General features: G+C 42.5%; 3 protein-coding genes across 6 annotated transcripts; 1 reads left to right on the top strand and 2 right to left on the bottom strand.

Moving 5' to 3' along the window:
• Window positions 1-1,479: 1,479 nt before the first annotated feature.
• calml4a (calmodulin-like 4a) lies at window positions 1,480-4,372 on the bottom strand. Of its 2 annotated transcripts, XM_027174210.2 has the most exons (5): window positions 3,740-4,365; window positions 3,594-3,624; window positions 3,289-3,429; window positions 1,905-2,093; window positions 1,480-1,749 (listed from the first exon to the last, which is right to left on the bottom strand). In XM_027174210.2, the coding sequence occupies exons 1-5, from the start codon at window positions 3,740-3,742 to the stop codon at window positions 1,652-1,654; spliced, it is 462 nt and encodes a 153-aa protein (XP_027030011.1). In that variant the 5' UTR covers window positions 3,743-4,365; the 3' UTR covers window positions 1,480-1,651. The 2 variants fall into 2 exon arrangements, with proteins under 2 accessions (XP_027030011.1, XP_047667456.1); XM_047811500.1 differs by lacking the exons at window positions 3,289-3,429; window positions 3,594-3,624 and having other exon boundaries at window positions 3,740-4,372.
• Window positions 4,373-5,934: 1,562 nt separating this feature from the next.
• On the bottom strand, window positions 5,935-12,219 carry cln6a (CLN6 transmembrane ER protein a). 2 transcript variants are annotated; one of them, XM_027174247.2, is made up of 8 exons: window positions 12,078-12,219; window positions 11,909-11,954; window positions 10,749-10,866; window positions 9,231-9,329; window positions 8,960-9,148; window positions 8,787-8,842; window positions 7,444-7,563; window positions 5,935-6,690 (listed from the first exon to the last, which is right to left on the bottom strand). In XM_027174247.2, exons 2-8 carry the CDS (start codon window positions 11,950-11,952, stop codon window positions 6,423-6,425), a joined length of 894 nt encoding a protein of 297 aa, XP_027030048.1. In that variant the 5' UTR covers window positions 11,953-11,954; window positions 12,078-12,219; the 3' UTR covers window positions 5,935-6,422. The 2 variants fall into 2 exon arrangements, with proteins under 2 accessions (XP_027030048.1, XP_027030047.1); XM_027174246.2 differs by lacking the exon at window positions 12,078-12,219 and having other exon boundaries at window positions 11,909-12,064.
• Window positions 12,220-12,336: 117 nt separating this feature from the next.
• gpatch1 (G patch domain containing 1) lies at window positions 12,337-23,349 on the top strand. 2 transcript variants are annotated; one of them, XM_027174245.2, is made up of 19 exons: window positions 12,337-12,472; window positions 14,313-14,447; window positions 14,562-14,647; window positions 14,785-14,945; window positions 15,918-16,015; window positions 16,620-16,672; window positions 16,838-17,077; window positions 17,163-17,313; window positions 17,592-17,671; window positions 17,785-17,989; window positions 18,618-18,950; window positions 19,277-19,455; window positions 19,609-19,736; window positions 19,972-20,284; window positions 21,861-22,125; window positions 22,216-22,314; window positions 22,721-22,821; window positions 22,912-23,063; window positions 23,159-23,349. In XM_027174245.2, exons 1-19 carry the CDS (start codon window positions 12,406-12,408, stop codon window positions 23,184-23,186), a joined length of 2,874 nt encoding a protein of 957 aa, XP_027030046.2. In that variant the 5' UTR covers window positions 12,337-12,405; the 3' UTR covers window positions 23,187-23,349. The 2 variants fall into 2 exon arrangements, with proteins under 2 accessions (XP_027030046.2, XP_027030045.2); XM_027174244.2 differs by having other exon boundaries at window positions 22,912-23,079.
• Window positions 23,350-24,061: the final 712 nt, after the last annotated feature.

The following is a 24,061-nucleotide window of genomic DNA, read 5'->3' as shown; positions in this document are numbered from 1 at the left end:
TCGGGTTTGTTAATTTTTTTAAACAGATTTGTTCATTTGTTTTCGGATTTTTTTATTTGTTTTCAGATTTTTTTATATTTGTTTTCAGATTTTTTAATTTGTTTTCGGATTTTTTTTTATTTCTTTTCGGATTTGTTAATTTTTTAAACAATTTTGTTAATTTGTTTTCGGATTTTTTCATTTGTTTTCGGATTTGTTCATTTTTTAAACAATTTTGTCGATTTGTTTTGAGATTTTTTTTCATTTGTTTTCGGATTTTTTTTATTTCTTTTCGGATTTGTTCATTTTTTAAACAATTTTGTCGATTTGTTTTGAGATTTTTTTTCATTTGTTTTCGGATTTTTTTTATTTCTTTTCGGATTTGTTCATTTTTTAAACAATTTTGTCGATTTGTTTTGAGATTTTTTTTCATTTGTTTTCGGATTTTTTAATTTGTTTTCGGATTTGTTCATTTTTTAAACAATTTTGTTCATTTGTTTTGAGATTTTTTTTCATTTGTTTTCGGATTTTTTCATTTGTTTTCGGATTTGCTAACGTGTAAATAACGGTCTTTGATCGTGTGTTTTTGAGGAAGTTAAAGGCACTCGCTGGATTTTACAGAACGTTCTGGAAATATTTTGGAACGCGGCCAACGTCATCAAAGCAGTATAATATTTAGTCATTTTGAATATCTAAGGAATATAGGAAGCGTTTAAGCAATTTTTGTCAGAGAACGACCTCTTTTTTTAAATTTTTTTTTTATCCATTTATTGTTACACGTAATGAAACAAGTCGGTGCCCGTTTGCTTATAGCAGCTCTAAGACAGTTGTTTAATACTAGACTCACTTAGAATAGACACTAGACTTATTTCTGTCTCGAGGGTAACGAGAGAAATAAACTTCAGGAGTGTTGAACTTATACATTTCTAGTCATTTTTACTGATTTGATTTCAAGCTCAATGCTGTCTCTCTGTTGCAGGTCATTTTACTTTCTATAAATAAATGGTTGTCATAAGACAAATGAAACACTTCCAAAAACTTGAACTTAGACTTTCTGGTAAATGTCTAGAAACGGACCTAATAATTTAAGATTTATTTGACAGTCGTCTAATACTAGATACAAGAAGGGAGGCACGGTGGCTTAGCGGTTAGCACGTTCGCCTCACACATCCGGGGTTCAATTCCCACCTCCGCCTTGTGTGTGTGGAGTTTGCATGTTCTCCCCGTGCCTCGGGGGTTTCCTCCGGGTACTCCGGTTTCCTCCCCCGGTCCAAAGACATGCATGGTAGGTTGATTGGCATCTCTGGAAAATTATCTGTAGTGTGTGTGTGTGTGTGTGAGTGAATAAGAGTGTGTGTGTGTGCCCTGTGATGGGTTGTCACTCCGTCCAGGGTGTATCCTGCCTCGATGCCCGATGACGCCTGAGATAGGCACAGGCTCCCTGTGACCCGAGAAGTTCGGATAAGCGGTAGGGAATGAATGAATGAATTCAGAAGAAACTTGAAAGACAAAGTCTGGATTTTTTTTAATTAATACCAAATATTACCAATATATATATATATTTTTTTTTTAAATTACTGTCGATTTATTAGAAAAGTCAATTACAGCACGTTTACTGACTGACGCAGAACAAACACGCACTGATAACTCCAGGCACTTCCTGTTCGGCGCTTCAGTAGTCGGCCTGAGGCAGAGTGACCATCCTGGTAAACTCCTCGTAGTGAATCCGGCCGTCAGGGCCGACGTTCGCCTCCTTAAACAGCTGGTCGACTGAAAATACAACACACAAAAGACGTAAATGATTTCGACCGGTCTGCTCTTCTATCTGCTGACTTTACGAGACTCTCTGAACACGTTTCCTCCACAGAAACACGTCCTTCCCGTAACACAGAGCCCCGGTACGACTGACTCGTCTTTATCCGTACCTTCTTTATCGGTGAGTTTCTCTCCCAGGCCTGTGAGTTTGGCGCGGAGCTCCGACGCCATGATGTAGCCCTTCTTCTGCTTGTCCGTCATGCGCATGGCCTCCAGGATCTCCGTCTTGGGGTCTTCCTGCTGCATCTGTCTGTGCATGATGGTCAGGAAGGTAGAGAAGTCCAACTCGCCCATTTTATCTGAAACATTACAGGTTAGAAGATTCAAGGTTTGCGTCGAGCATTCGAATAATGACGCAAAAGTTTGTACACCCCATTCTAGATTCCTAGGAATTAATTATTACCCGGTGTTTCTGACCGAAACCTGCTACAACATCACGACAACTAAGTCTTTATTCATAGCAAGCTGACTCCGTCGACTCACTTCAGTTTAGTTTAGAGTCGGTTCCTGGACGTCTTTGATTTTCTCATTTAGTCACGGTGATGTAAAGTCACTCTTATTAACGTTAGTTCTCAAATAAATAAGGTTCAACTTAAATATAATGACAGTTTTATTAAAAAGCAGGTTCTAATGTTCAGAATCGACGCAGCTATTTAATGACTCGTGTTTTTTTTTTTTTTCCTTTTTCTTTGACGATAAAAGGGAGCTTTGTAAAAAGTTTCCTACTCTAGTTCATTTAATTGAACAGGCTTCATTACGGTGCATAACGACTTCGGTCGTGAAAAGTCTCACATTTTCTCAAACAAGCTTAAATCCTCAAGCAGACTGAGAGGAGTTGATCAGGAACGCAGCGATCATCCAGATGACACCAGGAAATAAAGTGACAGTGACGTACGGCTAAGTACGGTGACCCGTACTCAGAATTCGTCCATCCAAAGTGCACACACACACAGCAGTGAACACACACACACACACACACACACACACACACACACACACACACCCGGAGCCATTTATGCTGCGGTGCCCGGGAAGCAGTTGGGGGGGTTCGATGCCTCCCTCAAGGGCACCTCAGTCGTGGTATCGCCGGCCCGAGACTCGAACCCACAACCTTACGGGATAGGAGTCAAACTCTCTAACCGTTAGGCCACGACTTCCCCCTGACCTTTATACTGACCTTTCTCAGAGGAGATAACATTCTTATCCGATATTATTTCCTTCTACGATCGATATCTTCATGTACGCTTCGGACCATTTTACGACGATTACGGCGATGACGAAAACGACGGTCGAAATTAAAAACGTACCACTGCACACGAAATCTAAACGAAGGGACGATCCGAGTCTTTCTAAACATCCCGGTCGACTTTTTAAGATCGGACAAGACTCTTTCTTTAAAGCAAGAAGGTGCACTAACTATTTTCACCAACTAACTCTAACTCAGGGATTATTACAGTGTTATATACAGTATGGATGCTGCAGGAGAGACTCTACCTATTTTATGGACCTGTAGATGTCGGTCCACTTCGCCGAAAGTGGGACTCGTTCCTAAAGACCGCATCACAGTGATCAGATCCTTGGCTTCGATTTTCCCTTTACGCTTTTTATCGTAGAGCGAGAAGCATTCTTTAAATTCTAGGAGACAAAACAAAAAACACAAGAACTTCAATTAAATAAGCTTCACAATCGCAGTGCGGTCCAGACGTACACTACAGCGTATTAGTATCGTATACTGTATAGAATTCATTAGAAATGATCTCAGGCCTGTTAGTCATAGTGTAGAAATGTTAATACGATACCGTTAATCTGAGTCTGAGACAGAAACTTAGCCTGGGTAAGGAAACAAACAAACAAACAAACAAACAAACAAACAATTCAGTAATCTGTGTAAAAGCTAAATCTAGTGTAGCATTGTATTCTACAAAACGTCTTTACGCGTCGTTACCATCGTGTGTCGTCCGTACGGAGGCAGGTGACTTCCTGGATCAGACCTGCGAACACGATCTAAAGTCCAGGAGCTCGTGACGAAACCGATAGCCTTGTCGCCATGGAAACGGCATTATACGACACCACCTCGGCTCCACGGCGTTTATTTTATCGACAGGAGACAAATGACACACGGCACGCGGCTCGTCTTTTACGGTTTTGAACTCGTACTTTAATTATTAACAAATACAGGAAACGCGACACGTTACTTCATATGTTCAAGATCGTTTTTTTTTTCAGTCCGAGTTTCATTTATACAAATACAAGCTTCGGTAACATCAGAATAAAAACAAACTCTTAATGTAATACAATGGATATTTTACACACACACAAAAATATATATATAATGTGATAATAGTGACCCTTTGTTGAAGGGTGTGAATACTTTTGCAACCAGGTTATTTTTCTTGAACCTCCACCGGAGTGTATTGGTTGTTGTGTCGGCTTAAATGTGGAGGACGACATTTATCTTTGTGTATGTGTGTGTGTGTGTCTGTGCGTGTGTGTGTGTGTGTGTGTGTGTGTATGTGTATGTGTGCGCGCACATCTGTGTGTGTGTGTGTGTGTGTGTATATGTGTGCGTGCACATCTGTGTGTGTGTGTGTGTGTGTGTGAAGTCAGTTTTATTGTCACATCACCACAACACATGTGCCAGAGTGAAATTCTTGGGAGCGTGCTCCAGAAATTGCAGAACGTGTGTCTGTGTGTGTAAGTGTGTGTATGTATGTGTGTGTATGTGTCTGTGCGTGTGTGTGTATTTGTGTGTGTGTCTACAGTATGTGTGTGTTTTGTGTGTGTGTGTGCGTGTGCGTGTGTGTACAGTATGTGTGTGTGTGTGTCTCTGTGTGTGTGCGCGCGTGTGTGTGTACAGTATGTATGTGTGTGTGCGTGTGTGTGTGTGCGTGTGCGTGTGTGCGTGTGTGTGTGTGTATGTGTGTGCATATGTGTGTGTGTGTGTGCATGTGTGTGTGTGTGCGTGTGTGTGTGTGTGTGTGCATGTGTGTGTGTGCGCGTGTGCGCGTGTGTGCATGTGTGTTCGTGTGTATGTGTGTGTGTGTGTGTGCGCGTGTGTGTGCGTGCGTGTGTGTGTGTGTGTGTGTGTGTGTGTGTGTGTGTGTGTGTGTGTGTGTGTAATAAAGAATGTAAAACAAAAGGCAGATTTCAGGACATAACAACACAACAATAATCTACATTAAACACTAAACCACACAAACACAAGTGCTGATGTTCCTTATTGATTATCGCTGGTGTGTAAAATGTCCAGTAGAAATGACAAGAATGTTTCAAAAATATCGAATGCTCACTTTAAAGGTTTGCTGTTTAAAAATCCGAATGAATCGGCAGGTGATTCGTTCGTCCTAAAGATGGAGTTTCTCAATTCAATTCGATTCGAGTTTATTTGTATTTCGCTTTGTACAAGTGACGTCGTCGTCTCAAAGCGGCTTTACGGAACATAAACAGAGAACAGAAGGTTATTATAAAGAATAATCTAAAGATTAATAGGATACAAAAGTCAAGATGAATATTAGATAGATTTAGTTCACAATGTGTTTGTATTTATCCCTAATGAGCAAGTCTGAGGTGACTCAGGTGACTGTGGGGAGGAAAAACTCCCTAAAGCCTTATTCGGACGGGATTAGTTCTACGTGGGGACGTGGAGTAATGCGATTTTACCTCAGGACGTCTGTAATATTAATTGTCCAATTTGCATGGGACAAGACATCTCAGTAAAACTAGCAGAAGTGGGAGGGGTGACTCGCTTTATGCACCACAGTAACCTCCTCGTCGTCATGTGCGTATGACGTTGCTTCCTGTTTCGAGCGCCTCCATGCTTGCAAAACGCGCCAAAAGCTACTTTTAACCAGGAAATGACGGAATTTCACCGTACGTATTTACAGCGGGTCTTTTCGGACGGGATCAGTATTACCTGAGGTAATTTTTCCGGACCTTTTTACAGAAGGTAAAAGTCGCCGTAATCTTTACTGACATCGTCCGTAATGATTACCGAGATGGCGCATTCGGACGGGACTAAAATCACAGAGAAGCTCTGGTAATAATTACTTTACCCCCCACGTCCCCACGTCAAACTAATCCCGTCCGAATAGGGCTTTTGATGGTAAAGGAAGAAACCTTGAGAGGAACCAGACTCAAAGGGGAACCTCATCCTCATCCTCATCTGGGTGACACTGGAGGGTGTGATTATAAATATACAGTCAAACAGATGTATAGATGCAAAAGATCACATGGAGTTCACATCTTTTCATCTTTTTAGTATAGCAATATGAGTAACTCCATCTTTAGGACAAATGAATCACCTGCTGGAATTAAAGCACCTGCAGGGTTTAAAGCGGCGATAAGTAACATTCTATCTGATGTAAGGTAATAATAATATTTTCAAATGACTAAACCTTTAATCTGACTTTTTTTTTTAATATATATCGTTTCTTAAATGAAGCCGATCTGGTAGTGGAGATGAATCTGTTCTGTCTGCGTGAGCTCACGGACGCGTGCGATTGGCTGATCTGAATCTGAGCATAGCAAAACATTACAAACACTGCTTACTGGTCCTTTAACGTGGACTAGAACCGAAGATTTCCGTTGAATACGTTACGGTCGTTGAACCGACTTCCTGTTACCTCCCACTAACTGCCCTTAATGTGCAACGTGTAATAAGACCACGGTTCTGGTACGTAGATGATCCCGGGGTATTTCTTGCGCAGGACAGCATCGTTCCACAGATAGACGACCCAAACGATCACCAGGACCAGCGTGATGATGAAGTTGTAAAGCAGGAAGCGGCCGTTACTGTCCAACACGTAGCCTTTTCGTTTCTGCCGCATTACTGTGGCAGCCATGGCGAAGAACGTGAAGATGTACAGCACGAAAATCTGTCCTTCTGTCACCAGGTACCTACAAGATACGACATTATTCCTTCATGTAATAGGAGTTTAATAGGAATTTCATCCAGACTGGAATTAAAGCCGAATCACAAGACTCAAACAAACAAACAAACAAACAAATAAATAAATAAATAAATCGGGGGACACGGTGGTTAGCACGTTCGCCTCACACCTCCAGGGTCGGGGGTTCGATTCCCGCCTCCCCGTGCCTCGGGGGTTTCCTCCGGGTACTCCGGTTTCCTCCCCCGGTCCAAAGACATGCATGGTAGGTTGATTGGCATCTCTGGAAAATTGTCCGTAGTGTGTGTGTGTGTGTGAATGAGAGTGTGTGTGTGCCCTGTGATGGGTTGGCACTCCGTCCAGGGTGTATCCTGCCTCGATGCCCGATGATGCCTGAGATAGGCACAGGCTCCCCGTGACCCGAGGTAGTTCGGATAAGCGGTAGAAAATGAATGAATGAATGAAATAAATCCACATTTTAAAATGACCAGGTCCTCTTGGATTAACATCAATATTTATTAACACCGTTCCAGCACGAGTGTTTTCTTCCTCTTAAACAGTTACTATGGTCGTTTCCTCACCAGCCTTGTTTTATTTCTTATCCCTTTTAACCTAAAACAAAAACTAAAAGCTTGTGATGTTACGGAGAAACCAGAACGTTCCTGATTTGCATCATGCTTTTTCTTTTTAAAACAGTTTGCTGTAAAAAATTTGCTTTCACCCCTGTGATTATTCCCAACAACCAGAATGGTGAAACACTGACCAGTAATAGAGGGCACTAGGACCCAGGAGCAGCCAACCCGAATGCGGCATCTTCTCCTCTTTGCATTGTGTGAAGCAGCCCGTGAAGAAGAGGAAGAGGATGAGGAAGAACGGGACGTACCTGTAACAGAGTGACCGCGTTAATACTTACAAGGATTTGTAGTTAATCTGAGAAAAAAAAATGGATGGATGGATGCATATCTGTTTATCAGTATTTCCCTTTTTCTCCAGCCTACTACAGGTGATGTTCAACAAAAAGTTCCAAATCAAAACACAGATGTTTGTATGTTCAGAGTAAATGATGATATCAAACCCATTTCTGCTCTCTGAGACACGCTGAAAGAACGACAGGGTCCTGACTCACTTTAGATCAGACTCACAGACACGACATCAGACGTGTAATTATACTGATTGAAAACGTCCCATAAGTCCGTGCACCGGTGCACTGGGAAAAAGAGTTAAAGGTGCGGTCTCCGTTGTTTGAAAGCCAATGCTGACATTTGAAATCACCAAAACAAACACGCCCCTAACCCAAACGGGTCCCACCCCTGTATCGATAGCTCCGCCCACACATACATACGTAACCCAGACGACGGAAAGAAACGTGTCTTTATCATAGCTGAAGGGAAGAACAATACGATTGTAGATAAACAAACAAGCAAAAATGCCACACAAGCATAATCATGTAAAGGACAAAGGCATATATTAGTTCTGTGTAACAAAGCAAAACCAACGTTACTCACCTATCGAGAAGGAAAAAAGCGCCTCGGCGTCTTAAGTAAAGTCGGCCACATATTCACAGGTCGGAGTTTCTTGAGTCAATGACTCCTGAGCTAAACGCTGTTACTACACAAAACGCGGTTGTAGCTGCCTCTCTACATTACTACGATAGAAAAGAGGTGTTATTTGTGTAGTAACAGCGTTTAGCTCAGGAGTTATTGACTCGGGAAACTCCAACCTGTGAATATGTGGCCAACTTCCTGCTCCTTCAGTTCTCTCCAGCGCTGGAAAGCTGATCCTATATTAACACGTCCTACTTCTTGTCCTTATCGTAAGTCTTTCTTCTCTTTCTTTCTTTGTTTTTATCCTCCATGTCGATGTTAAAACCGCTTTCTGCTAATGTCACACATGCGCACTGAACACTGTCTCCGCCCATATTGACAATCCCCGCCCCTTTCTGCTCATTGGCTACACGTCAGTTTTGTTTTTTGTTTAGTTTGTCGTCCTGACTCGGTTTTCTGAAACGTTTCTCAAACAACGGAGACCGCACCTTTAAAGTGAAAAACGCTGGACTAAGTGTGTTGTGTAGAAGTAAAACCCAGACACGCAGATCCCCGTACGTACCACATGGAGTGTCCTAAATGCTCATCGTAGTAATAAAGGAGCTCGAAGGAGTCGATCTGAAAATGAGAGCACAAAATAAAGCCTTTATATTTTATATAGCGAAAGAAAAAAGACACAAAGAGCCGTTAGATGTTATTATAGATCAGTGTTCTCCTCATGCACGTGTCTCTCACCAGTGAGGGAGGATTCAGGTCCTTCATGATGGGGTTGTCTCGGACGGACAGGTGGAGCTGGTAGCCGCTGAGGATCAGGCGGTGGTTGATCGAGTCTCCCACCAGGTGGATGCTGGCGCCCATGACGAAGGTGATGATGCTCAGGTACACGGCAGTGCGAGGCAGCGTTGTAGGACTTCTCTCCATCAGCTACAACACACAGCATGTCCATCACGAGTGACTTCATTTAAATTACGTTTTATTAATCATGCAGTAAACATCGGTCTCATACCTTCAGCAGCAGAAACGGTGTAATGACGTTGTAGGCCATGTGGAAGTAATCTCCAGCACTGGGCTTGTTCAAAGGAAACCATTCTAGAGGTAATATAATCTGTGAGGAAAAATTATTAACAGCTACAGTAAAGATCGTCACATGGTCCAGTTGTTTCATACGGTACGACACGGACATCCGCATCACGCCGTCGCTCCATGAAAAGCTTCTTCCTCTCACTGCTGAGATCAGGGTTGCAGAGGATCTGCGTTTTCGTGTTTTATTGTGTGTTTGTACTCCATTGTGCCAGCAGGTGACCCTCATTAACTCGGTTAGCTGTTCTAGGAGTTCTGACTTCTAATACGTGTGTTAAAGGTGCGGTCTCCGTTGTTTGAAGAAATGCTTCAGAAAAATTAGTCGGGGCGACAAACAAAACAAAAACAAAACAAACGTGTAGCCAATGAGCAGAAAGGGGCGTGTCTTGTCGATATGGGCGGAGAGTGTTCAGTGCGCATGTGTGACATTAGCAGAAAGCGGTTTTAACATCGACATGGAGGATAAAAACAAAGAAAGAAAGAGAAGAAAGACTTACGATAAGGACAAGAAGTAGGACGTGTTAATATAGGATCAGCTTTCCAGCGCTGGAGAGAACTGAAGGAGCAGGAAGTTGGCCACATATTCACAGGTTGGAGTTTCCCGAGTCAATAACTCCTGAGCTAAACGCTGTTACTACACAAATAACACCTCTTTTCTATCGTAGTAATGTAGAGAGGCAGCTACAACCGCGTTTTGTGTAGTAACAGCGTTTAGCTCAGGAGTTATCGACTCGGGAAACTCCGACCTGTGAATATGTGGCCGACTTTACTTAAGACGCCGAGGCGCTTTTTTCCTTCTCGATAGGTGAGTAACGTTGGTTTTGCTTTGTTACACAGAACTAATATATGCCTTTGTCCTTTACATCATTATGCTTGTGTGGCATTTTTGCTTGTTTGTTTATCTACAATCGTATTGTTCTTCCCTTCAGCTATGATAAAGACACGTTTCTTTCTGTTAGTCGCCTGGGTTACGTATGTATGTGTGGGCGGAGCTATCGATACAGGGGTGGGACCAATTCGGGTTAGGGGCGTGTTTGTTTTGGTGATTTCAAATGTCGACATTGGCTTTCAAACAACGGAGACCCTGCCTTTAATATATGTAAGGGATTTAAGGTACGTGATTTTATGCTTTTTAAATGCAGTTATGTCTTGATTGTGTCTCAGGTCACAAATCTCTCTAAATTATTTATTCCCATTTACTTTTACTACAAATCAATAAATTTGTTTTGATCAGATCACTGTAACCGACGTGAGACTCTGAAAGCTTCTGGTGTCAAATTATGGAAGTTGCACTGCAAAAGTTCATCCTGTGTTTGATTCCTGTCTCTGCAAGGCACGTTTCTGGGTTTATTCTCACACCAAGACATTAAAAGAGACGATTGAGGAATTAAACACTAACAGATTGTAGCAAAGTTCAATAATCATCTACAGTCATTTTAATCACCATCACTATCGGCCTCCCGAAGTCCAGGATCCAGTTCTGTAGTGTGAAAGAGAACCAGAGGTCCAGATGGAACTGAGACTGAGCAGGTGGAGGAGATGTTTTTTCTCTCCCTATCATGCTGTCCAAAGGAGAGAAGACACACAAAGTGTTATAAATTATTCACAATGCAAATGTACATGAAGAAGTAAAGTGTAGAACTGCAGGACACACACACACACACACACACACACACACACATACACACAGACAGACAGAGAGACACATACACACAGACAGACACACACACACACACACACACACACAAACACATACAGACACACACACAGACACATACACAGACACTCACACAGACACCCAGACTCACACACAGACACATACACACACACACAGACACTCACTCACACAGACACTCACTCACACAGACACTCACTCACACAGACACTCACTCACACAGACACTCACTCACACAGACACACACTCACACAGACACACACTCACACAGACACACACTCACACAGACACACAGACACACACTCACACAGACACGCACACACACACACACACACACAGATACCTACACACACTCACACAGACACACACACAGACACCTACACACACTCACACAGACACACAGACACAGACACACACAGACACACACACACACACACACACTCAGACACAGACTCACACAGACACACACACACAGACACCTACACACACTCACACAGACACCCAGACTCTCACACAGACACCCAGACTCACACACAGACACATACACACACACACAGACACATACACACACACACAGACACTCACTCACACAGACACTCACTCACACAGACACACACTCACACAGACACACACTCACACAGACACACACACACACACTCACACAGACACCTACACACACTCACACAGACACCTACACACACTCACACAGACACACACACACAGACACAGACACAGACACACACACACACACACTCACACAGACACACACACACAGACACCTACACACACACAGACTCACACAGACACACACACACACAGACACACACTCACTCACACACAAACATTAAATAAAACACTAGATAATGTACAGATTTATAGAATATTTGCATCGTGACGATGTTCATTTGATGTTTAAAACAGAACTATACCTTAAATGTGGCGGCGTCGGTCCTCGTGTCCGTTTACGGATCATTTCTGTAACAATAAATACTGTCTTTAATTTAGTTTTATTAGCTTATTTACTGTAAACATCAGTCTTAAGTCTGATGAATAAGAACAAATACTTCCGTAAACAAACACCGCTTCCTGTCTACTGACCTCACATCCGCTAGTTCTGGGTGTTGTTGTTCCTCCCTTTCTGCTTTACCTTCTTAAGGGAATTTTAGGTGCTTGAACTTGCGCCCTCTGGTGGCCGGTTAACGACAGTAATAAAACGTTACTGAACATAATCTAACTGACCTGCATGTTATAATACAGTATTGTTATTGTGTGTATAAATAATAAAAAATAATGTACGTTAAAGCGAATAGAACCGATTTCTAAGCGGTGGTTTGAGGTTTCTGATGATACAGTGTGATTTATTTATTTTTTTAATTTGGTCTCTGGGAGAGTTTGAGCCTCGGCGGCCACCGTCGTGCAGATAAACATGGCGTCCGACGGCGAGAGCGAGGATTTTGTCACTTATGGAACTCCTTTAGAGCCTCTTGAAGAAGGTAGATGTTAATGATAGTTCAACATATTACAGATAACAAAGCGTGTGAAATTTCTCTCCTTTATTTGTGCAGCTGCGGAAGCTTCAAAAGCCGCATGTCGGTTTTTATCAAGTTTATTTTTCTACCCAGTAGTCGAACAAGACCCGCCTGCTGCTCTGTGATTGGTTAACATAAGCGACCGCCACACAATCCGACTGTTTAATAGGATGGACATAAATTGCTAGCCAATCGAAACTCAGTGGGCGGGGCATGTTGTAATATGGTGTGATAAAAGAATACGTGGACATTTAGATTAGACAATGTTTTATATTTATACTGCAGACTCCTTACAATGTCTCACACACACACACATTCTCTAACACACACACACACACACACACACATTCTCTAACACACACACGCACACTCACTCTCTAACACACACACACACACTCACTCTCTAACTAACACACACACATACATATATACATACATACACACAGACAGACACACACTCTCTAGCACACAGACACACACTCTAGCACACAGACACACACTCTAGCACACAGACACACACTCTAGCACACAGACACACACTCTCTAACACACAGACACACATACACAGAGACAGACACACACTCTCTAACACACAGACACACACTCTCTAACACACAGACACACATACACAGAGACAGACACACACTCCCTAACACACAGACACACACTCCCTAACACACAGACACACACTCCCTAACACACAGACACACACTCCCTAACACACAGACACACACTCCCTAACACACAGACACACACTCTCTAACACACAGACACACACTCTCTAACACACAGACACACACTCTCTAACACACAGACACACACTCTAACACACAGACACACACTCTCTAACACACAGACACACACTCCCTAACACACAGACACACACTCCCTAACACACAGACACACACTCTCTAACACACAGACACACACTCTCTAACACACAGACACACACTCTAACACACAGACACACACTCTCTAACACACAGACACACATACACAGAGACAGACACACACTCTCTAACACACAGACACACACTCTCTAACACACAGACACACATACACACAGACACACACTCTCTAACACACAGACACACACTCTCTAACACACAGACACACATACACACAGACAGACACACACTCTCTAACACACAGACACACATACACACAGACACACACTCTCTAACACACAGACACACACTCTCTAACACACAGACACACACTCTAACACACAGACATACACTCTCTAACACACAGACACACATACACAGAGACAGACACACACTCTCTAACACACAGACACACACTCTCTAACACACAGACACACATACACACAGACAGACACACACTCTCTAACACACAGACACACATACACACAGACACACACTCTCTAACACAGACACACACTCTCTAACACACAGACACACATACACACAGACAGACACACACACTGGACACTTTCTCCTTCTCTCGCCCTAGAGACAGGGGAATATACTCTAAAAAAAAAAAACACAGCACTTCACTTCCCCCGTCTCTCACCTGTCTTGTGTAGAAAAGGTTCTGCGTTGTATTTTAAATCCCCTGCAAATGAAAACCTTTGAAAACGTCAAGTGCAGCTGAACTTTTTGTGTCTTCCTTGACAACAAAACACACCTTTCTAACCTGAAACATACTCAGGAGGGACATGTGGAGAAAGAGACATGGATAAAGCTAGGCAGGGATTCCATACGAGTAGATACGTCTCTCTCTCCTTGTTTCTGGAAATAATATTAATAAGTAATAACATTTTCTGTACCGTCACGTGAAGATGAGCCTCTCAGGAAGCCGACACCCGTGCAGGATCAGACGGTCAAGGATGAGAAAGGCCGATACAAACGGTTTCACGGAGCTTTCACCGGTGGCTTCTCTGCAGGCTACTTCAACACCGTGGGGTCGAAAGAAGGTCAGAGAAGGCAATCGGCTGTAGAGGAAACAAACCTCTGTAGAGTTTCTAGTTTATTTGTAATTATTACGACGTGAGTTTGGTTGTTGATATAACTTGCCGTTGACTCTAAAGGTTGGGCGCCGTCTACGTTCGTGTCATCCCGAAATCAGAAGGCAGACAAGAACAATGCCAGACCCGAGGACTTCATGGATGAAGAGGTGCGTGTTAGCATGCGTGATTAATTCTGTTTCATCGACTCCTTCACCAAAGGAAGGAATTCAGCAGCTTGGTTAAAACGTTTAGAGGTTCTCACTCATGAGTCAGTGACGGTTAACACTTAGCTTTTATTCTGCAGGATTTGAGCGAGCATGGCATCGCACCTCAACAGATCACAACCACGGACGACTTCGCTTCCGGGAAGCCAGATCAGATCAGGGACAAAGCCCGGGCAATCATCTCCCTCACTGCTCCCATCCCAGGAGACACTCTGTTGGAGGAGATGATCGCACCAGCACGGTATTCCTCTTTATAGCGCTGATCGTAGCTCTGACTAGTGACGGGAAAGTAGAGAGAACTCTTTTTGTGATGCCGCATAGACTGCATCAGAGTAGAGAAAGTTCCAGTTCCAAAAATCCAGTTCCAGTCGTTTCCATTCAGAACCGGATCCGATCTGATTTCTCTGACATCCGATCCACAGTTTTTATCTAGGGCTGGGCGATACGGCTGAAAACCGTATCACGATATCAGTGTTTCGTGTCGGTCGATATCGATAATTATCGATATTTTTTATGACCCATTTAAAATAAGGACCAGGAGAGAAAAATATTCCATTTAAACATTTTTATTTTAAACGTAACCTTCCTCTGATCAGAATCCCCTCAGTTATTAAGACAGAAATGTCAACAACCAGGAAACCTCCAATAATTATAATGTAAACATGAGTCTAACGTCTCAATGAACACTTAACTATTATCTCTTAACATTTAAGGTGAGAAATGAAAGAAAATGTAAGAAAAGCTTAATAAAGTGTAATAAAATTGTGCAAAGTGTTAAATATAAACATAGAGAAACGGTCTTGCATAATTTGCAGACGACGTTGGTGTGACTTCGGTCAGACTTATAATATCCAAAAATTATTATTTACAATTTCCTCGCTCGCTGCGGCTCATTTCCTGCTCATCAGTCGCCGGTAACTGAAGAGACCGGCACGAGACAACGATAACTTGATACTGTTACACAATTGGCTGTTAGCGTGTCACTCCCTACGTTGCTAGGTTACCGGAGAGCGAGTGCCTTTTTAATGCAACCAAACTCTCTTCACAACCTCTGTTTTCTTCTGACGGAGAATAAAAAATATCGTACGTTTTATCGAACACATTTTTTATTGATATCGTTCACGTGTCTATCGCGATACATATCGTTATCGTTTTATCGCCCAGCCCTAGTATTTCCCGGTGGTGTCTCTGCTAATATATGTGTGTGCTGCAGGTCGTCTATCGGGGTGGAGCTGCTTCGGAAGATGGGATGGAAGGACGGCCAGGGGGTCGGACCCCGAGTGAAAAGGAGACAACGCAAACAGGACACGGGTATGGTCTCTACACAAGTGCAAAAGTTTGTACGCCCCTTCATTTGAACCGAAGGTGCCACCGGCTGTGAATATTATTGCGCAAAAGTTTGTACACCCCTTCATTTGAACCAAAGGTGCCAACGGTTGTGAATCTTATTATGCAAAAGTTTGTACACCCCTTCATTTGAACCGAAGGTGCCGCCGGCTGTGAATGTTATTGTGCAAAAGTTTGTACACCCCTTCATTTGAACCGAAGGTGCCACCGGCTGTGAATCTTATTGTGCAAAAGTTTGTACACCCCTTCATTTGAACCGAAGCTGCCGTCGGCTGTGAATATTATTATGCAAAAGTTTGTACACCCCTTCATTTAAACCGAAGGTGACGCTGCCTGCAATTGTTACAGATGTTTGTTTTAAACAGTAAATGTTAAAAATGAATACAGAGTACATGCAAGTACCAAAGGTGATGCATATTTTAAACAGAAAATAGGCCTTATGGGAATGGAATTTGGTTTTTAAAGATAAACATTAAAATAAATGTTTTCATTGCTAAACCCACACACTGGGGATGTAAACTTTTGCACTCTATTAAAACTGGTGTTTCTGTTTGTTTGGTTGTTACAGATGTGAAGGTCTATGGATGTGTTCTGCCACCCAGTGGACCCGAGGAGTTAGAGGTGACTTTAAACATAAATGAATCTAATTGTTTTGGGTTTATTTGATGTATTTTCTGATCAACATTCGACTTTTTCTTTGTTTTGTGTTTTTTTTTTTAAAGTCTAGTTATCAGTACACAAATCCCCAAACAGACCATGTTTTTTTTTTTGTCTCTTTTTATTAAGGATGATGACGAGTTCGCCCCCGAGAACGTGACTTTCGCCCCCAAAGACGTGACCCCGGTGGATTTCACCCCTAAAGACGACGTCCATGGACTCGGATACCGAGGTCTCGACCCCCTGCAGGCTCTGACGGGTGGTCCAGGGGCGTCGCATATCAACCTTTTCACGCTGGACTCCGATAGGACGAGTCTGTTTGGGGGAAGGAAGGCGGGGCAACGTCGTAAGGGTGGGATCTCCGGACAGGTGAGGTTTGTTTTTTTTTTGAGAAAGATGCTTGAATTTGCTTATAAAATTATTCTAAGGAAATATAAATTTTCTGTGTGCGCAGGCGTTCGGCGTGGGAGCGATGGAGGAGGAGGACGATGATATCTATCATAGAGACGCCATGTCTAACTACGACAGCGTTCTGGGTGGGGAGGAGCCGGGGGACGGGCTTTACGGATGGACGGCACCTCAGCAGTACAGACAGAAGAAGAAAGGCGAGTAGACGTGTGAACCAGACGTGTGACATTTTATTATGTCATATGTTTTTATATCTTTTTTTTAACAGCTAAGTGTTTTTATTTGTTCACTGTATGACACAGGGAGCTGAAATCTGTAAATAAATAAAGTTTAGAAATTTTTCGATTTATTATTTTTTTTAAATAGCCGTGAAAGTCGATAAGAACGGGATTACGTTACGTAAGTTTGTCTTTTCCTCGCTGTTTTGTTTTGTAGATTTTCTGAACTGTATTTTGTTTTCTTCTTTAAAATGTAGATTCCAGCAGAGATGCAGCGTATGTGGGGAAAATCCTGGAAGGTTTCACGTTAGCTCCCAAACCTGCGGAAGCGAAAACCGTACGTGTTTAAAACGTGTTGTTATCGGAATACGGTAATGACGTGTGTTTATATTCTGTACGTTCAAATGAATTGCTTGTGAAATGACTCTGAAGTGTAAACCGTGCATCCAGGTTTTTCCTCCGCCGGTTCTGCCTCGTGATTTCCGCCCGGTTCATCATTTCCGGCCGGCGGTGGACGCGTCGTCCGTCAGCCCGCTGGTAGCTCAGGTGCTGCAGGCTTCGCGTGGACGGCTATCCCAGGATGCGCCGCAGCAGAGCCGCCACACGCTGGACTCCACCCAGAGGAGAGAGATGCTGGGAGAGACCAGCCTACAGGGTACACAAACTTTTAAACACGTGAGAGTATGATTTAGTGTGAACGAGTAACGGGGCAGGTTTTATTTAGCGTACAACTGAGTGCAAAACTTTCATGTCCATCAGATTGACACAGACATATATTAAGTGGAAGCTCAGTGGTTTTGGTTGGACAACTGATCAGAAGGTTGTGAGTTTAAATCCCAGGTCTACCAAGATGTCACCGTCGGGCCCCTGAGCGAGGCCCTTAACTTCCGATCGCTCAGACGTACGAGATAAGGGACGTCTGCCAGATATTCTGAAAAAAATGAAAATCTATCATTTATTATCTATTAGAAAATCTATTTATTTATTTATTTATTTATTTTTAGATATTTTACTGTTTGTATTGATTTACTTTACGATCGAATCGAATTCGTTTGTTCATTTCGGACTGACGTTAATTCGTCATTAATATCTGAACGTTTTACTCGGGTTACAGTTTAAAACTTAACTCCGTAACACAGTCACTGTAACAGTAAAGGCTGTGTTTAATAACTGTAAAATTTTAAGTGCGTTTTTTTTTTTTATCGAGAACTGAATGATGAAGTTTTGCCTTTAGCTACACGCTGAAGTGTGTGTGTGTGTGTGTGTGTGTGTTTAACGTGCAGGTCCCAGCTCTGTGTTCGAGCTCCTGGACGTTAAGGACAGAGAGAGGTTGAGTGAGATCCGTAAAGCTGCAGAAGACAAGAGCTCTACATTACAGGATCGTTTCCGCTCCAGCACGACGCCGACTCAACATCACGCTCAGCTCCTAGTCGCTAAAGCTAAGGCAGACGTCCGGCTCCTGACGTCCCGGCCTGCGGACACGCAGCAACAGGCTCTCAGCGTCTGGTCGAGTCCCACAGCTCAAACCAGCCAGACGTTTAAGCCGTTCGAGAACGACCCATCCAAGCAGGCGAGATACGATCGCTACATCAGCCACCTGAAACAGGGGAATAAAGGTGAGGGATGATCAATACCGTATCCTGAGAAACATCATCGTGGGATCTGTGGGAGTCGCATTCAGTCGTATTTTACTTGTTTGTGTAAATTATTTTCCTGAACACATCAAACCTAATACCTGCTTAGAAACTGAAGGGTTTCACAAACTTTTATTTCTTTACCCGCTCTGGTCTGGTCTGATCAGTGACTTCATGGTGAGGTCGGAAGCTCAAACGTAATTAATAATCACCGTTGTTATTTTTGCGCGTTACAAAAAAAGACCGCAACGACTTCACACCTGGCTGAATTTTGTCCGTCTGGCCGTGTTTGTCTGTGTGTTCCGTAGACGCTCTGGATTCAAGTCTGGACCCGAATTTGACGGAGTGGGAGAGAAGCCGAGAGCGAGACGAGTTCATGCGCTCCGCTGTGCTCTATAAGCCGAGTAACTCCTCGCTCTCCTCCCGCTTCACCCGAGCCAAACAAGAGGACGACGACGACACCGTGGAGGTGGCACCAGATCAGGAGGTCAGTATGTCCTGCTTTATATATAGAATTGAATCTTCACCATCATTCCATACATTTGTGATGTTAATTTGCAAAATGTCTATAAATGTGTGTGTGTGTGTGTGTGTGTGTGTGTGTGTGTGTGTGTGTGTGTGTGTGTGTGTGTGTCGTCAGGGCGACATAAATGACAAGGAGGCGGCAGTGAAGATGAAAATGTTTGGGAAACTCACCAGAGACACGATGGAATGGCATCCTGATAAACTCCTCTGCAAGAGGTTTAATGTTCCAGACCCTTATCCAGGGTGAGACAAACACACACACACACACACACATGCACACACACACACACACACACTAGGTTTTACTCTACATGTAAAGACCTCCTACTGACATTTCAACTTTAGTTAACAAAAGCAAAACCTTTAAAAGAAGCTTTTCACACAAAGGTCCCCATAAGTAGAGAAATATCTGATGGTTGTAATGATGAAGTGAATAATGTTGTCTTTCTTTACTGTTTGTTTCTCCTTCGATCGTCAGCTCGGGCATCGTAGGCATCCCCAAAGTGAAGCGCGACAAGTTCTCTGTATTCAACTTCCTGTCTGTATTGGATGACAGACAGGTCTCTCAAGCCACGCCCACATCCAGTTCAGGGAGCGCTCCCACTGCCTCGGGGAAACGCTCACGCTGGGATGTAGCTGATCGGCGGTCAAAGGTTAAAGAGGCTGAGCAACAGCAAGACCACACGATCACTGCGAGCACATCTACAACATCTGCAACATCTACAACATCTGCAGCATCTACAACATCTGCAACATCTGCAGCACCCTCAGACTCCATGACTGCTGCTGAGGTTTTTTAATTTTGTATTTTTTGACAAACTGCTTTGGGTTTCACCTGCTCATCCAGCTCATGGCCCTAACACTAAACCCTAACCCTAAACACTAAACCCTAACCCTAAACACTAAACCCTAACCCTATACACTAAACCCTAACCCTAAACACCAAACCCCAACACTAAACCCTAAACACTAAACCCCAACCCTAAACACTAAACCCTAACCCTAAACACTAAACCCTAAACACTAAACCCCAACCCTAAACACTAAACCCCAACCCTAAACACTAAACCCCAACCCTAAACACTAAACCCTAACCCTAAACACTAAACCCTAAACACTAAACCCCAACCCTAAACACTAAACCCCAACCCTAAACACTAAACCCTAACCCTAAACACTAAACCCTAAACACTAAACCCCAACCCTAAACACTAAACCCTAACCCTATACACTAAACCCTAAACACTAAGCCCCAACCCTAAACACTAAACCCTAACACTAAACCCCAACCCCAAACACTAAACCCCAACACTAAACCCCAACACTAAACCCCAACCCTAAACACTAAACCCCAGCCCTAAACACTAAACCCCAACCCTAAACCCCAACCCTAAACACTAAACCCCAACCCTAAACACTAAACTCTAACCCTAAACACTAAACCCCAACCCTAAACACTAAACCCTAATCCTTAATCCTAAACTCTAGTGTTTAGGATTAGGGTTTAATGTTTAGGATCAAGGATTAGGGTTAGGGTTTAGGATTAGGGTTAGGGTTTAGAGTTTAAACACTGAACTCTAAACCCTAATCCTTAATCCTAAACACTAAACAATAATCCTAAACCCTAATCTTAAACCCTAATCCTAAATCCTAACCCTAAACACTAAACTCTAACCCTAAACCCTAATCCTTAATCCTAAACACTAAACTCTAACCCTAAACCCTGACCCTAAACACTGAACCCTAACCCCTGAACACTAAACCCTGACATAAACACTAGACCTAAACCCTAAATCCTAAACACTAAATCCTAAACACTAACCCTAATGCCTCATGGTGTAGAATTTATAAACTGCTCAGAAATGTAAAAAAAATAAATTATAGATATGTTATTAAATATGTTATTATACTGTAAAGAAAAAAATCTTAAATAATAAAGTACTAGAACTATTTTCTGGAAAATTTTACAATGTAAAATAAAATATCTACATTATAAAATGATTAAAAGCTATTTATTTTTAGATATTTTAAAATCGTATGTAACTTTATAAACCTGGTCATTTCATGCTGATTCAAACGTGCGCCAATGTGAGAAACCGCGTAATACTGAAGTATTATTGCATGCATAGACTATTTCGTAATTATTGGCACCCCGCTCAGGAATACACAAAGATGTCGGTGTCATAATCAATGTATTATGTTTTTATTGTATTAACTATACAATGCCTCAGTATAATTAAGCACAAGATATCACTGCTATTTAGTTTATCTGCTCATTTCCCTGAAGGGTGCCAATAAATTTGAAGTTTACTGTATGCCGTTAAAAACGATTGAGTAATTCATTACTGTAATTTTTAAAAACTGCAGTCTAAAGTATCCGAGTCTGACGCTGAGCAGAAAATAAAGAAGGAGGACGAGGAGGAGGAGGAGGAGGAGGCAGAGGAAGAAGAGGTCAGACCTTCCATAGACCTGTTCAAGGCCATTTTTGCCAGCTCATCGGATGAGAAGAGCTCGTCTTCTTCTGAGGAAGACAGTGGTGAAGAGGAGGTGCAGGAGGTGGAGCCAGAGATACCTGTTGTCACACCTGTTGTTCCTCAGGCTCCTCCCACATCATGTTTAACAAACGTGACCGGTACGAACCTCCTTACACAACTCACACACCTGTACTAAAAGTTATTAATATACATTACTTCATAATTCTGACAGTTTGTTTACTTTACAGAGTCGGAAACCCGAATCACAGACGAACAAAAAGACACGTCTTCTGTCAAGACCGCAGATCTGGACTGCGAGGAGTTCGGACCCAGACTACCTCCACCTGGTTAGCTACTGAGTTCTCCATTCTGATTGGTCATAAGGTGTCCATTTAGTATTTTTTCTGAAAATAGTGCAGCTACCAGTTCACAGGTTCAAATATGGGGATGTGGTAGCCTAGTGGTTAAGGTGTTGGGCTACCAATCGGAAGGTTGTGAGTTCGATTCCTACGTCCACCAAGCTGCCACTGATGGGCCCCTGAGCAAGGCAATTGTATAAAAATGCTAAATGCTGTAAATGTAAATACGTTATCGTTACTATAGTAACAGCTCGTTCACATTGTTGTCTGTTAGAAGCCTTTTATTTAACATTTAGGACGGTAATCTTCAGTGCCAGCTCTTTGTTACAGCTTCTTACTTTTCCTGTTTTATCTGTAACATAAAAAGCTTTTAACGTATTTATTTTCCTAACAGGGCAAATCTTCCCCTCGTCCTCGTGGGAGGAAAAACCAAGGAAACGGAGCAAAGAGAGACACAAATCCAAGAAAGAGCACAAACACCACAAAGACAAGAAGGTGAGTCGAGTGCGGTTTCCATGGTAACGGCGAGGCGGGTTCCGCTCGTCACGCTCCCGTCTCACTTTAGCGCGTCTCTTTTTCTCTCAGCATAAGAAGAAGAGTAAGAAGCACAAGCATAAAGGGAAACAGAAGAAGAAGAAAAAGACGGCGGAGACGGACAGTAGCTCCGGCGACTCCGACTCTGACGCCGGCGACGTAACGAAGACGCGGTCGGTGTCCAACGACGAGCTGCTCCTGAGGTCCGGGGTCTTCCCTGTAGGCATTATTTTTAATATCTACTATGGTACATAATTCAGAAGGAAAAAAATAAACCTAACATTTCTCCTGTTATCAGGTTGAAAAACCTCGGAGGAAAGAAGTGACCGCGTGATGACTCTGAGACGGATAAACTGTCCTCCATGAGGATTCTGCTTTAACACAGATCTACACGGAGCTACATCTTGTGTGAACCAATTGTTTTAGAAAATGAAGAACGTGCTTCTTAAACTTGTACATGATTTAAAAATAAAGTTGCCGTGAATCCCGTGTGAAGTGTGAATTTCCTCTCGAGCATGCAAATTAAAATAATATTTATAATATATACCTTTACAGTACATTTATCACTTTCATAAAGAGAAAGAAATGTTGATCTTTTTTTTTATGTCTTTCTGACTTCAGGAGTGAGACAAAGACCCAGTGTTGAGTTAAAGACTACAGCTGTTATAGCATTAGTGAAAACATGGGCTAACTTGTTTTATGGATGTTAAGAAGCATTAAATGAAAGAATAAATTGATAAAACAATTATGATCAGACTTGCTATAAGAGGATTATAACGTACTCGGGAACATGCTGTTATAGGAAAATAATTCAATTCAATTCAAGTTTATTTGTATAGCGCTTTTTACAATGGGCTTCGTCTCAAAGCAGCTTTACAGAACATAAACATAGAACAGAAGTTAAACATAAGGAGAAAAAATAATTCATATAGTAAAAAATTAAGATATATATAAAGTTCACAGTGTGTATGTATGTATTTATTTATTTATTTATTTATTCCCCAATGAGCAAGTCTGAGGTGACTCAGGCAGCAGTGGCAAGGAAAAACTCCCTTAAATTGGTAAAGGAAGAAACCTTGAGAGGAACCGGACTCAAGGGGAACCTCATCCTCATTTGGGTGACACTGGGGGTGAGATTACAAATATACAGTCAAACAAGAATAAAAATAATCCATTCTGGGTGGTAAAAAAAATCTGCTTC

The sequence above is a fragment of the Tachysurus fulvidraco genome, chromosome 1 (assembly GCF_022655615.1).
Source record: "Tachysurus fulvidraco isolate hzauxx_2018 chromosome 1, HZAU_PFXX_2.0, whole genome shotgun sequence".
Taxonomy (NCBI): Eukaryota; Metazoa; Chordata; class Actinopteri; order Siluriformes; family Bagridae; genus Tachysurus; species Tachysurus fulvidraco.
Note: the sequence above shows the minus strand (reverse complement) of the source record. Positions and strands in the feature narration are given on the sequence as shown.